The sequence below is a fragment of the Corythoichthys intestinalis genome, chromosome 11 (assembly GCF_030265065.1).
Source record: "Corythoichthys intestinalis isolate RoL2023-P3 chromosome 11, ASM3026506v1, whole genome shotgun sequence".
Classification (NCBI taxonomy): domain Eukaryota; kingdom Metazoa; phylum Chordata; class Actinopteri; order Syngnathiformes; family Syngnathidae; genus Corythoichthys; species Corythoichthys intestinalis.
In genome coordinates, this window is record NC_080405.1 from 34,846,079 (window position 1) to 34,860,070 (window position 13,992).

General features: G+C 37.2%; 1 protein-coding gene across 7 annotated transcripts in view; it reads right to left on the bottom strand.

Moving 5' to 3' along the window:
• afap1l1a (actin filament associated protein 1-like 1a) overlaps positions 1–13,992 on the bottom strand; it is a 58,449-nt gene that overhangs the window by 26,019 nt on the left and 18,438 nt on the right. For 4 of the 7 annotated variants that reach the window (XM_057850380.1, XM_057850376.1, XM_057850375.1 and 1 more), the window contains exon 1: positions 9,886–10,063. The exons of the other annotated variants lie outside the window; for them this stretch is intronic. In XM_057850380.1, the coding sequence (XP_057706363.1) occupies positions 9,886–9,916 (31 nt within the window). In that variant the 5' untranslated portion in view covers positions 9,917–10,063. Of the gene's footprint in view, positions 1–9,885; positions 10,064–13,992 lie in introns of those variants that run through there. 7 annotated transcript variants of the gene reach the window in all.

Sequence of the window (13,992 nt, forward strand, 5' to 3'; positions counted from 1 at the left end):
CAAGCTTTTCATTTTTAGACCTGATTTTTATCCGGTGGAAGATGTTAAGGCATGTACAAACAAAGGCCTAGAGGTTGTTCACTAGGAATGTTCGCAATATGTCGATGTTAGATGTTCTACTCCCAGATTAAGACTGAGCCCCATTTAAATTTATCACCATTCTTAATCCGACAAATTCCATTGTACTTCAGTGTCTTTGTAGTGAGTCTAGTTGCCGTAGTGATAACAAAACACATAAAACTCAGTCCAGTGAATAAATTCCAATAAAAAGAATACAGATGTTATTTGTACAGTGTTGTATGGTAATGACAGGTGAAGATTCACCCCCTCTTATCATGTCTCCATCATTTTCATTTACTCAGCAATGCCTCAAGTCCCTCAACCCAAAGTCGACATCAGTACAGAGGCACGCTTCCATTAGCGTCAACAAGTGTCAGTGAAGTAACCAAAATAGGACACCTCTCAATGTTCTATGCACATCCCATAACCACACTAAAATTATAATAGTACTCATTCAAGCAAAGACCTGTGATAAACTGTGAAGAAAATGTACAAAAACCAGTAACAACTGTGCAATACATGTGTTTGTCAAACCGCATTGTGACAATTGGAACTTTCTGCAATCAAAATCATTTACCGTAATTAATGGCACCTGACTTTAAGCCGCCACCCACCAAATTTGAAACGAAAACTATTTGTTCAAGTATAAGCTGCACTGGACGATAAGCCACAGGATAGTCACACCTAAAGACTACAGTATTTTTCGGACTATTAGTCGCAGTTTTTTTCATAGTTTGGCTGAGGGTGCGACTTATACTCAGGAGCGACTTATGTGTGAAATTATTAACACATTATGATATCATTTCACATGTTATTTTGGTGTTTTGGAGTGACACTGATGGTTTGGTAAACTTGTTAGCATGTTCTTTATGCTATAGTTATCTGAATAACTCTTAATGGTAGAGATGACTTGATCGATTGGGATGTCTGATCACGTCACTTTCAAAGTATCGGAATCGGCAAAAAAATATCGGCCATGCTTTTTTAAAATATATATACAGTATATATATATTTTTTAATTAAATCGTTTTCTAGTTGTATTTAACGTTACAGACATAATATGTTAACACTCATCCAGAGTCTTTAGTTTAGGCTTAAGGTAGGGTTATTAATAATATCCCAGTAACAGCGGCAATTAATTTATTTTAAAAAGTGTCACATTAAAATATTTAACGCAAGTAATGTATGCGCTGCACGACCCCTCACTCATTGTCGCGCTCAATCTGTAATGACGCCGATTTACCAATATAGAGAGATAAAAGGCAGCGCAAAATGAGTAGAGTGTATTTTGGCAGCCTTTGGAGACTTCTTTTCATTGGCTAAAGCCTTGCAATCCCTCTCCCTAAGATTAGAAATATCATGGGAAGCAATGTGGGGAAGCAAGGTGGAGTTTATCTTTGCCTCAACACCTTAAGTTATTTCCCAACGCAGAGAAGATATATCAATTGCTAGCACGACGCACAGTCATGGTTCCACTTCCCATCATGGTTCCACTACCCATCATGCATTTGGGATGGCCACAGTATCATTTACTGAAAGCTCAACAAATACACTAGATGGCAATATTTAGTCACAATATACAAAGTCACAAGTCTTTCTATGCGTGGATCCCTCTCACAGAAAGAATGTCAATAATGTAAATGCCATCTTGAGGATTTATTGTCATAATAAACAAATATTAAATGTATATATTCGCCCGAGTTTTATTCATTTTTTTCTTAATGCATTGCCAAAATGTATATGATCGGAACAAAATTATCGGGAATGATTGGAATTGAATCGGGAGCAAAAAAAAGCAATCGGATCGGGAAATATCGGGACCGGCAGATACTCAAACTAAAACGATCGGGATTGGATCGGGAGCAAAAAAACATGATCGGAACAACCCTACTTAATAGCTATGGCCACGTTCGCGTTCTGCCTTTGACAATGTGTGTTCAATTTTATTATTTACTTTTTTATATTGAAATGCATGCTTTTAGTTTGTGGCGCTTTCACGCCCACGTGAATGCGCGCTCGCACTTGTGAAGAAGAGCGCTCACACGCCAGAAGAAGGCGGACAGCTACGCAGCGTCTATGAGCGAGTGGGCGAGAGAGACGGCTGCGAACCTACGTTCATTGTTTATGCTTGTAAAATATCTGTACAGATCTGTGTGTATCATCTTTTCTGTTGTTGTTGTGTGTTTTCCACCGTTGTGTGATTGTTTGAACGATGTGCTAATGCTAACGAACGCATGCTAACCGTTTGTGTCACTGCTCTTATAGCACCTAATTATCATTTATTTATATTTATGCGAACCTGTTTGGTATCGAGGACGAAATTGATTCAGCAAATTATATGGACATCCAGCATTGTCATTTTGGAGTTTAGCTTGCTGTATCGGCAGGACCGAGCCGTAGCATCCTGGTGAGGACAGTATATTCGCATTTCATTGTTCATGCATCATGTAACATCATACTGTACTGTATTCAGCATGTTGTTCTCGATTGTATTTTTATATTAAATTGCCTTTCAAGATGACATATCTGTTCTATGTGTTGGATTTTATCAAGTAAATTTCCCCCCAAAATACGACTTATACTCCGGTGCGACATATATTTTTTTCCACTTCGTTGGGCATTTTATGGCTGCTGCAACTTATACTCAGGTGTGACTTATAGTCCTAAAAATACGATACTGTTTTTGCGATACTATAATACAGGGGTCATGAATTAAAAATCCGCTGGGTCCGAAATTAAAAAATTACAACAATCTCGGGTCCGGAAATATTTTTAATGGTTCTTTTTTTCCCAAAAATACAAACGTATTTTTACGTGGCCATGCTGATAATTACAACATTCAAAAATGTAAATAAACTATAAAAGGTGCATAAAACTGTGTGCTTTAATTTAATCATTAAATAGCAACATAAGAGCTTGTGTTTTGGGGTATTTTGTCACCCTCTGCTGGCGATTGGCTGCGACTGATTTTATGGGTTTCAGACATCAACAATGGCAAGCTACTAGTTTATTTTTTGATAGAAAATGTTACGAATTTTATTAAAACGAAAACGTTAAGAGGGGTTTTAATATAAAATTTCTATAACTTGTACTAACATTTATCTTTTAAGAACTACAAGTCTTTCTATCCATGGATCGCGTTAACAGAATGTTAATAATGTTAATGCCCATCTTGTTGATTTATTGTTATAATAAACAAATACAGAACTTATGTGCCGTATGTTGAATGTTTATATCTGTCTTGTGTCTTATCTTTCCATTCCAACAATAATTTAGAGAAAAATATGGCATATTTTATAGATGGTTTGAATTGCAATTAATTACAATTAATTAATTTTTAAGCTGTAATTAACTCGATTAAAAATTTTAATCGTTTGACAGCCCTAATATTTCTATTTTTTTCCAAGATATAAATTTGATATGGGAGTTCAGTCAATCCAACTGGTGCACTTGATTTTGTGGCCATTTGGTAGCACGTAAACATCATAAAGAGTAAACCAAGTAAACTGGCGGCAGCCGATAAAGCTGATAGCATCTGGTTGAAATGCCCTGTAATTCCCACAGCTCAACCTGCTGCAACAGCCACTGTGTTTGAATTCCTGGGTTATCTGATCTCACGCTAGACACAAGCAAGTGCCACCAAAGGCAAAGCCCCCATGTACCCCTCACCAAAATCCCACGCCCCTTTTGAGTTGTTTTCATTGTTGTCCTCCTACAATGGTGAATGTTAGTGTGCAGTTTTCTACCTCTCTAATCTTTAGTCAGCCTCCCGTCTACCTGCTTTATTTTCGCAGACCAGCCACATTAGAACCTGCTGGACCGTGCATCTTGTTGGGGTCAAACAACGGACAGGCGCTCAGCCAGAAAAGTCTTTTTTAGGGAGCTAACCACATAGCAACAAGACCTATTCTACTAAACACACACACACAAGGGGTCTCCGGTGTATATTCAGTAAGGTGGGACAATAAGTATTTACGTATAGCAACGGTATGAGGGAGCAAGATGCTCAGACCTTTAAGAATAATAGAACATGTTTTCCTGAGGTAGGTCTTCCTTTGGGCTAAACAATGCACAGTCAAGGAAAATAGAAATAGCTAAAGGCTAGTAGTGTGTTTTACTATTTCTTTTCAAGCATTTCCTTCAATTGTACTGAACCAACACTCACACTGCACTCCCTGTAAAGCTGGCATGAAGAAGTGATTCATTCACGGATCAGCCATTTTGACCTGCTCATTATGACGTGATTCACTGTGCAAGGGGGATTGGACGGCTCATGAGAGTCGGATAACTTGGCCAAATGAAAGCTGTGTCTTTGCCAAAGGTTCCAGCTGTTTAGACTGTCGCTCTAGAGTAAAACTGTGCTTCCCCTAACCTTGGAGGAAACAATCCTTACACAGTGTGATTCATTCACTGCACAAAACATTTAGACCAGTCAGCACTATATCAAATCTAGTAAACTAATCAAGGTGGTGCCTTGACAAAAAAACTCCACAACACTCAGACTTGAGCTCTGAAAAGCTGATTATCCGATTTCATAATTGCTAAAGTATGCTACCTGTGCCAAAATGTTGTTCTTGCCACGTGAGGCACACAAAAATACCGTCAAATCCAAAGCTATGCTTCTATAATCACTTGGGCTTAATGTAATTCTAAAAGAGCACGTTTATTATAATCTACAATTGCTCAGTTTTTATTTGTCTTGCAGAGTACCCGAGGGAAACCAGCACAAATTCTAGGTACGGTTAATTTAAAGACAAAGCTTAATCTTTGAAAACAATTTTCACCTGAAATTAAAAGCATGATAATGTGATCCAAAAAGTGAGTGTCACAAAAGGAATGCTTAAACCATTCAAAAGCCAAGGTCTCTGTCAAACATTGACTTCCCCTCACTTGCCTGACAATTGCTGGTAAACACCACACACATTCCTCACCTTGTTAATAGTGCAAGACTCTGCAAAGCGCAGCCTGTGTATAAAGATGCATGCGTAGACCGTTTTTTTTTTTTCTATGGGAGTATGCATGTTTGAGCGTAGGAGAAGTGGGGGAGGAGATGGGTGCTGATTTGGGAATTGAATCCTGTCAGCAAAAGGAGCACCTGTGCCAACACATCCAACAAACCCTGATATGAAAAATAATCTGACCTCAGCTGAGTGTACAAGTTGTTTTTCTCCTTAATGGGATTTGCTGAGTTTGTTGTATTCATACACATAAATACAAAGATTCATACACACACATACAAAAAAGAATTTTGTCCATGGTGACATTTTACTCATTCAGCATTCAACCTGTTCAACAATATTGTTGCACATACTGAAGGCAATTACTGAGGAATTTAGCTATTACAAACACTCTTGAGTTTTAAACTGAGCCAAGGTGCCAAACTATGACTTTCCCAATAAAGCAGCATTACAAAGTTACACTTTTGTTCAGTTGTCTAATAATGTTTCCAGACAGTAACAATTATCTTCTCTGTTACCTATCACGTATTGTCGCCATCTTGTGGAATCAATAGGCAATTATGAAACATTTTCAGATACTGGAGCATTTTGCATTTTACAATATGACTTGCTTACTTTGCATTCTGCCTCCTCCATGTTTCAAAACTATAATCGCGATTATTTTTGATCCATGTGGATTGGCATTTTAGAATAAACTATTAAAAAAAATACCCAACAAAATTTAATTCACCACAGGAAAACTGAATGAATATGCTATTACTTTGGTAACGTCATTTGCCCTGAATCCAAGAGAAGGTCTAACATTGACAGATTTATTAGAATCAAAATGTAATAATTGGTACCAGAATCTTGATCCTGACTAAAATTCAATTAATCGTTCAGTCCTAAGTAGCACTAGTGCTTCAACTAACGATTATTTTCTTAATCGATTAATCTGACGATTAATTAAACGATTAATCGGATTAATGTCATTTTTTTCAATTATCTTCACAATTTATCGTGAAGTTTTTTAGGCATGTTGTAAGTAACAATGAAGACAAAATGGATGACTGTTTCCTTCATAAACAAAATTTCATTACAGCTTTCTGACTTAACTATGGTCTACAACTGTATCGATTATTAAATTCATTGGCAACAAATGTATTAATCGATTTGAGAGCTGAAACGAATGAATGAATGAATGAATGAATGAATGAATGAAATTTATTGTCATTGTCATCATCATCGGTATCATTGACAGTTACAGGAATCATTGACAGTCACAGAATATAGAATAATTTGGCCGAAAAGACGATGACAGACAAAGGAAGACGGGAAAACCATATGCTTATCAAATACTCGAATACTCGAGTAACTCGAGTTTAAAAAAATGATCCGAGTAATTTTATTCACCTCGAGGAATCGTTTAGTTTTGCAAGCGCTAAGCATCATGTTTTGCCCTGACTACTTTTAATGCGAGATAACGCGCTGACGTCAGGTGCGTAGAGGAAGAAGCAATAAATTTAAAAAAAAAAACTTACTCCAGCAGACAGCGGCTACAAACTACGCCGACGTTGCTTAAAAACTACGCCCGCATGATGCTAGTGTGGTAGCAGGTAGTGTCCGATGCGTCTCATAGATATCGCATGCATTTAGGACTAGATGCGAAATGACAGACTCCGCCGCGTCTGGGCAGCGTTAGTAAACAGCCGCCATCTTTAAGCAGTAAACTTCTCAGCGCTAATAAATATAACGTTAATGTCACTCGCTCACGTAACGTTAGGCCTTCGGAGGGCTAGGTTTCTATTGATTATGACCACTGTCGATGCGTGGCTAACGTTTCTTACATACAGGCTTTATTTAATCTGTAAAAACACAGCGCTGTAGAGTGATGAGGGTGTAAAATTAAAACATGATAAAGCTAACTTTACGTCAGTTTTAGCTCAGTAGTCATTGCTGAATAAAACACCAAGTAGCACTGGTCCATAATGTGCTCCAATACAGCAGGTATCATACGTTTATTTTGAACACTGCAAAAACTCAAAATCCTATCAGTACTTACAGTTTAGACTAATTTAAAACTTAACTAGAACTTAAAAATAGCTTGACACAAATGGAAGTTCAATTGAAACACGAGGGGAAAACACGTAGCTTTCAAGTGATGTGTGTTATCAAGCGTAATTACATTTTTAGGTAAGAAATATATCATTTATATAAATATTAGGGCTGTCAAACGATTAAAAATTTTAATCGAGTTAATCACAGCTTAAAAATTAATTAATCGTAATTAATCGCAATGGCGTACCGCACGCAGGCTATTTTTAGACTGTGACGTCGCATCGTAAAGCGGCAGTAATGCCGAAGTGGGACATTATAGACCCGCCCTCGCATTGACACAACGTAATTTGTGCTACTTTTCTCCGGTAATCTTTCAAAAACGAACATGCCGATCACAAATTGCTTTTTTGGAACTTGTAGAAACGACAGTAGACATTACGACACATGAAGGATGTTTTCTTCATACGTTTCCGGAAACCAAAAACTCAGGAAGAAAAAATGTGAAGACCGAATTAACTTGACCAGACTTTAACACCAGCTCGGTGAATCCATTCACATTTCATATGCAGTAAACATTATCCTGGGTTGGCATGGTCTTTCAGAGGACAAAGAGGTAAGCCATTTTTATATTTCTAACTTATTTTTTTAGCGTAATGTTGTGCCGTACTGCTTCTGTTTGACAATGAATGACCTGAAAAGAATTACAATGGTATCTGACTGCCACTGTTACCATTTCTGTTATATATATATAAAAAAACAACTTTAGTAAGGGGGAAGTTTAAATAAATTATAGGATTAAGATGTGTTATCAATGAAAAAATTAAAAGTGTTCGTTGGCTGTCACTGAGTAGCATTTGCGATCGCTACACAAAGCTACCTAAATTACCCCCAAGAACGGAAAGAGACGTAGGACAACCAGAGGATATATAAGAAAGACAGGGCTGATGGTAAAGGATAGCTTGTTGAAACAGGAGAATGTCATTGTCAGTCGCGTCGATAAAAAAGCTAAAGCTATGCTTAGGTCGGCTCGTTTTTTTCGTCTTTTTCAGCCTTCGACACTAAAGCCATCTCTTTAACTGAACATTTTTATGTTCTTCCACATCTTTGCCAGTCAATTTGGCACCAGGCACATCATTTTCGGAGAGAATTGGTAGGTTTAGCTCTGTAAACATGTCATTCGTACACGATTTCCATTCATTTCCTATTAGGGACAAACGGTGGCTTGTCCCTACTTAGCAACAGTAGCTAATGTCATGAATATTAATGAGCGGAAGTGACGTGTTGCTTGCGGTACGCCATTCAAACCATCTATAAAATATGCCATATTTTTCTGTAAAGTATTGTTGGAATGAAAAGATAAGACACAAGACCGATATATACATTCAACATACGGTACATAAGTACTGTATTTGTTTATTATAACAATAAATCAACAAGATGCCATTAACATTATTAACATTCTCTTGAAGCGATCCATGGATAGAAAAACTTGTAGTTCTTAAAAGATAAATGTTAGTACAAGTTATAGAAATTTTATATTAAAACCACTCTTAATGTTTTCGTTTTATGAAAATTTGTAAAATTTTCAATCATAAAATAAACTAGTAGCTCGCCATTGCTGATGTCATTACACCATGCTCACTCTCCAAACCCATAAAATCATTTGGACCCAAGTGCCAGCAGAGGGCGCCAAACAACAAAAAACAGGTAACAAGTAACAAGCGGACATTACACTGCTCTCATTTTAATCTGAGCGGGGCATGTGCGTTAATTGCGTCAAATATTTTAACGTGATTAATTTAAAAAATTAATTACCGCCCGTTAACGCGATAATTTTGACAGCCCTAATATATATATATATATATATATATATATATATATATATATATTTTTTTTTTTTTAATAAGATCTAGAAGTTTTTTTGAGTGAAAGCAGTGAATTTTTTTCTAGTCACATTTGAGATGCAATTGTTGGCTGTTTTCAACAATGTACATCGAAAATAAAGACATTGACTGAAAATGGTTCAATATTGGATTAAATGTCTTTTTTCGCATGTATATTTATATTTGCTCTTTACCTAAAAAAAAAAAAAAAAAATTTTATTCGATTACTCGATAGAATTTTCAGTCGATTACTCGATTACTAAAATATCCGGTAGCTGCAGCCTTAATTGTTGTTTTCCAAAGTAAAAGCAGATTTTTGTTCATGTCCCACTTTGACTTAACAAAAACATAATAGAGAAATCTGACAATATTTACAACTGAGAAGTTATATGTATGTTATAATTTCAAGAATTTCGACAAGTTTAAGGTGAAGAAGGTCCTAAACAATTATATTGGTATCAAAATAGTTGTCGATTAATTTGCTAATCGATTAGTTGTGGATTAATCGAATTAACCAACCTGTAGCATCATGATTTTTTTTCCTCTGTGGTTCATGTTTGCTTATGTTGAAATATTTTACTGATTTGTTTGTTTGATTTGTTATTCTGTCAAATTTTCTCCCAAAAGATTTGAGGTGTATGTCAATAAACATTTAGGTCATTTTCAGTCTCCTCAATTCCAATATTTCAGTAAACACTGTGGGTTTAAGGTTCTTAAAAGAAGGGCACCAACAGCTTTGTCCCTCCATTTACATAATCAAGACAACTACCAACATACCCTGCGGACGAAAAACACGCTTGATTAAGGTACTACACTGTATCAAATTACAGGGAGACTGAATGCAAAGTTGGTTGTACAGCAAGAACATGAAGCATGGCCAGAGTTGTAGAACTGCACACATAGTAGCATAGTATAAGTATACTAGTAGAGCATTGGGCAACACTTACCCTCCACAGCAGTGGATGAGAGTCCAACCATTGTCCCAGTTTAAGAGGTGTTCATTCATACAACAAGATAATAGTGTGAGAAATTTTCCAGACTAAAATCAAGGCCAGGCTGTGTTTTGAGGCTTGCTGCTGGAGGTAAGCTTGCCTGCCTGCTGCTGAAATCACAGTCCCTCCTCTCCCTTCCTCCTTCTGATCTGTTATCTCTACACTCCCTCCCTCCGTCTCCCCACCTCTTTTCTTTTTTGGGGAAAAGGGGTGGTGGTGCTGCTGCTGCGTGTGTGTTCTTATTAGATGCCTGTCTGATCTAATCCTAAGGGATTGGGCAGCACCTGGGAAAGTCTTTCACTCCCAATAACTCATATCATATATAACCTTCACTAATTTGATTTATTATTAGATACATTTTTCCCTTATTCTATTTATTACATGAAAATACAGTAGCTATGCAGAAAATGTCTGGAAAAGTAAACTTATATATACATTATTGTTTACAGAAGTTCTTTTCCAAGTGATGCCTATAAATTGAATTATTTTTGTTTGTAAATGCAAGGTAGAGAAAAGGAGTGGAGTCAGTTCAGGTAGGCAAGTTGAAACTTTTCAAACTTACTTCTTGCCTTGAGGCAGACTCACAGGCTCCGACATGATGAAACACGCCTTCGCCAACATCGATTGCTAACGTGACACTCATAAAGCCCTCAGGCAAACATTAAGATACAACCTCAATGCCCCCCTTTACACGGGCATATTATTACAGTTATGTTTGCCAATTACACTATTTTCTGCAAAAGTGAATAGTGGGAACCTCACGATACGATACGATTTGCGATATAAAACTCACGATAACGATGATCTCACGATATGGCGATACAAGGATTATCAATACATTGGTCAGGAAATCATTCTAGGATATTCTGCAAACAACTAATAAACATAAAAACAAGCTTCTGCTGCGAATTGGAATGAGTTTATCCTTGGTAGACGTTAGGGGTGTAACGGTACACAAAAATCTCGGTTCGGTACGTACCCCCTGTACCTCGGTTTTGAGGTCACGGTTCGGTTCATTTTCGGTACAGTAAGTAAACAAAATGCAAAATAAATGTGCTAGTTGTTTATTACACACCTTTCAACAATAGGAACATTAGCCTATAAAAAGCTAGAATTCTGTTCAAAAAGTAGCGGGTATTTAAATATAATCCAACAACAATTTGCCTTTCAGACTGGTCAGCTTTCTTTCTGAAAGAAAGAAGAAAAAAAAGTCCTGTGCTAAAGAGAAAAGCAATCCCAATGACATAGATTTTCAATTTATTTTATTTAAATGGGTTATTATTAATTTTATTATGTGTTTGTATTTTACAAATGTGTTGTATCATTTATTTATATTGTATATTTTATGTTGTATAACTTTAGTTCCTATGTGAATATTAGTTCCTACTGGTTTTGATGCGGTAGGAGGATTTTGTGCTGAACACGGGGCCGTGTTGGTTATTATTATAGCAGAGAAGACAACAGTAAATCAACAAAGACAAGTCAACTGTGCCCCGATCTACCACTCAAGAGATCTGATGGACTCAAAAAGTGGGTTACGATTGCATATTAGTTTGAAAATCGACCGGATCCACCGTATTTTTTCATGAGTGACTTCCGGTCTGCCTGATCCTAGCTACCGGTCGTAGTATTGACGCAGGAGGGTCTCGTCTCGCATCAAATAATAAACTCTGACGTTCTTTTCGCGTGCGTCGTGTTGAGCCGCTTCTGGGACACGTCTAACAAGCGGCCGCACTGCGACTGGTGTTCATTGGCTGATTGACTTTAACGCCCGCGTTTCACTGCGATCTCGCGGCGGCCACGTTGTCACGCCGTTGACGTTTCTGGGTTATACTGTCCTACCGTGTTGGTCCTCATTAGAGTAGAGAAGTTGGAGTAAATATAATCTACACAAAGAAACTGTACGCCTCCATTCCGAACCGAGCACCACGTACCGAAATGGTTCAATACAAATACATGTACCGTTACACCCTTATCATTTACCTGTTCATTTTCAGTTACTTCCTGTTGATTTGGGGGTATTTTATTGGTCTCTTCCTGTTTATTTTGAGTTACAGAAAAGGAAATGACCTGGAAATCACCCAAATGAATAGGCAGTGACTCAAACTCAACAGAAAATGACCTGTAAATGCCCTAAAATGAAAAGCAAGTGACCTGTAAATGCCCTGAAAATCGGACAGATTGACTGGGAATGCTCTGGTTTCGAATGAACGAACGTTCCCAGTCTAAATGGATTGGGGGTCAAGCACCGTCAATGCAGCCTTAGAGTTCAAAACAATATCTCGATCCTTGGCAGGAGCATATCGATAACCTTTTGGGATACAAAGTATCACGATATATTACCATTTCGATATTTTGTCCCACTCCTATATAAAATGTAGTATATGTATCAAAAGTCAGACAAAGAAGATAGTGTTCACTTTTAACGTTACTGTACAATAATTGGTAGATTATTTTAGGCCTGGTTAACGATTGTTTCTAGAGCGTAACAATGGTTTTAGCCCCACAGGACCTTGATTGACCTTTGCTTTTTTTTTTTTTTTTTTTTTGCTAGATTGACAAAAAGAGGCAGCACACAAAGATCACACAGAATCAGATAGAAAACAACAACTGAGTGTGGAGGGAAATTTCTCATGGAAAGGTATCAGAAATCAACCCTAAATTCTTCTGACTGTGACAAATACCAGACATGCCCTGTTAAGATCAGTTATGGTGTTTCAAAACCACTCCGCACCATGACTAAATGTGACCTCTGAACCCAAGAGTAAAGCAGCAAACTCACAAGATGATGAATATCAGAGGAGGTGCAGCAAAAGCATACTAAGTCATAGAACACATATCTTTACCTCAAAGTCCTATTGGGGCATGCTAGCTGTCATGTTTTTGAGTCAAACTAGGCAATCCAGGAGCTCAGCCCAAAATACCAAACACAGGTCTGATAGTCCAGAGGCATCTCCCTGGGAGAGCTGAATGTAATGAAAACTGCAGGGCTTTTCTTGGAAGTCCCCCATTCCTTATTGTCTTTGGACAAGTTGTATAAACAAACATTTCCAAACCTGATCAGACATGAAAGAGCTCTGCAGGTCCAAGACTTTAGTGCTGGGGTCCTCAGGATGTGAACAACAACCAAAGCTTACTTTCATGAAAAGGCTAAATGTGGTCACACATAATGTGAGTCACAGCAGTAGTTAAGATTACATTTTTACTTTTATATCTTGTTAAGCTTGGACTCGCACCCTAGATCCCGAATCATCATTCCTGCTGACGGCAGCGAACACAATTTAAATGGATTTGAAAAAAACAAAACCAAACATTTTGCTTCTTTTTCGTTAGAAACGCTTTAGTGTCAACAGCCCTGAAATCAAGACAGTGAAAAACAACATTGCTGCATCGTTACAGTTACAATACTGTGAACTAAAGACTATTCCATTAAGGGACATATTTTCTCATGTGCTAAGTGGGTAAAGGTGCTCAGCTACCTGCTTTTCTGTCAGCTGAAACTCCAACTCTGTCTCCTGTCGACCACAAGCGGATTTACAGATTTTTGGCCGAAAAGTGTCATTGCATTTAGTTGACTTCCCTATATATGATTTTAAAATTAACAATTTTCCGGTAAAATATTGTCTATAAAAGTTGTAAAGCAATAAAACAACAAAAATGAATGAAATGAACAGAAAAAAAAAATATTTTTTGAACAGATAATGTGACTAATGCAGTGTTTCTCAATTATTTTCTGCTACGCCCCCCCAAGGAAGACATAAATGTTTCGCGCCCCCCCAAACTCTGCCGCCACTGTAAATAGTATCATATGTCTATAATATTACTATTATAAGTACACCTCTGCCTCACATTGTATCCTTTTTTTTCTATTAGAGAAAATAACAGAGATCAACTTATAAAGTATAACTTTATTAACATTGTTTTGTTTGTAACAGAAAACACTTAACGCGCATCAATTTGCCTGAATTGAAAAAAACATCCAAACTGTAAAAATACACTCAAGGTAAATTTTTGACCATTTGATACTGAAAAATAAAATCAGTAAATAATAACAAATTCAAA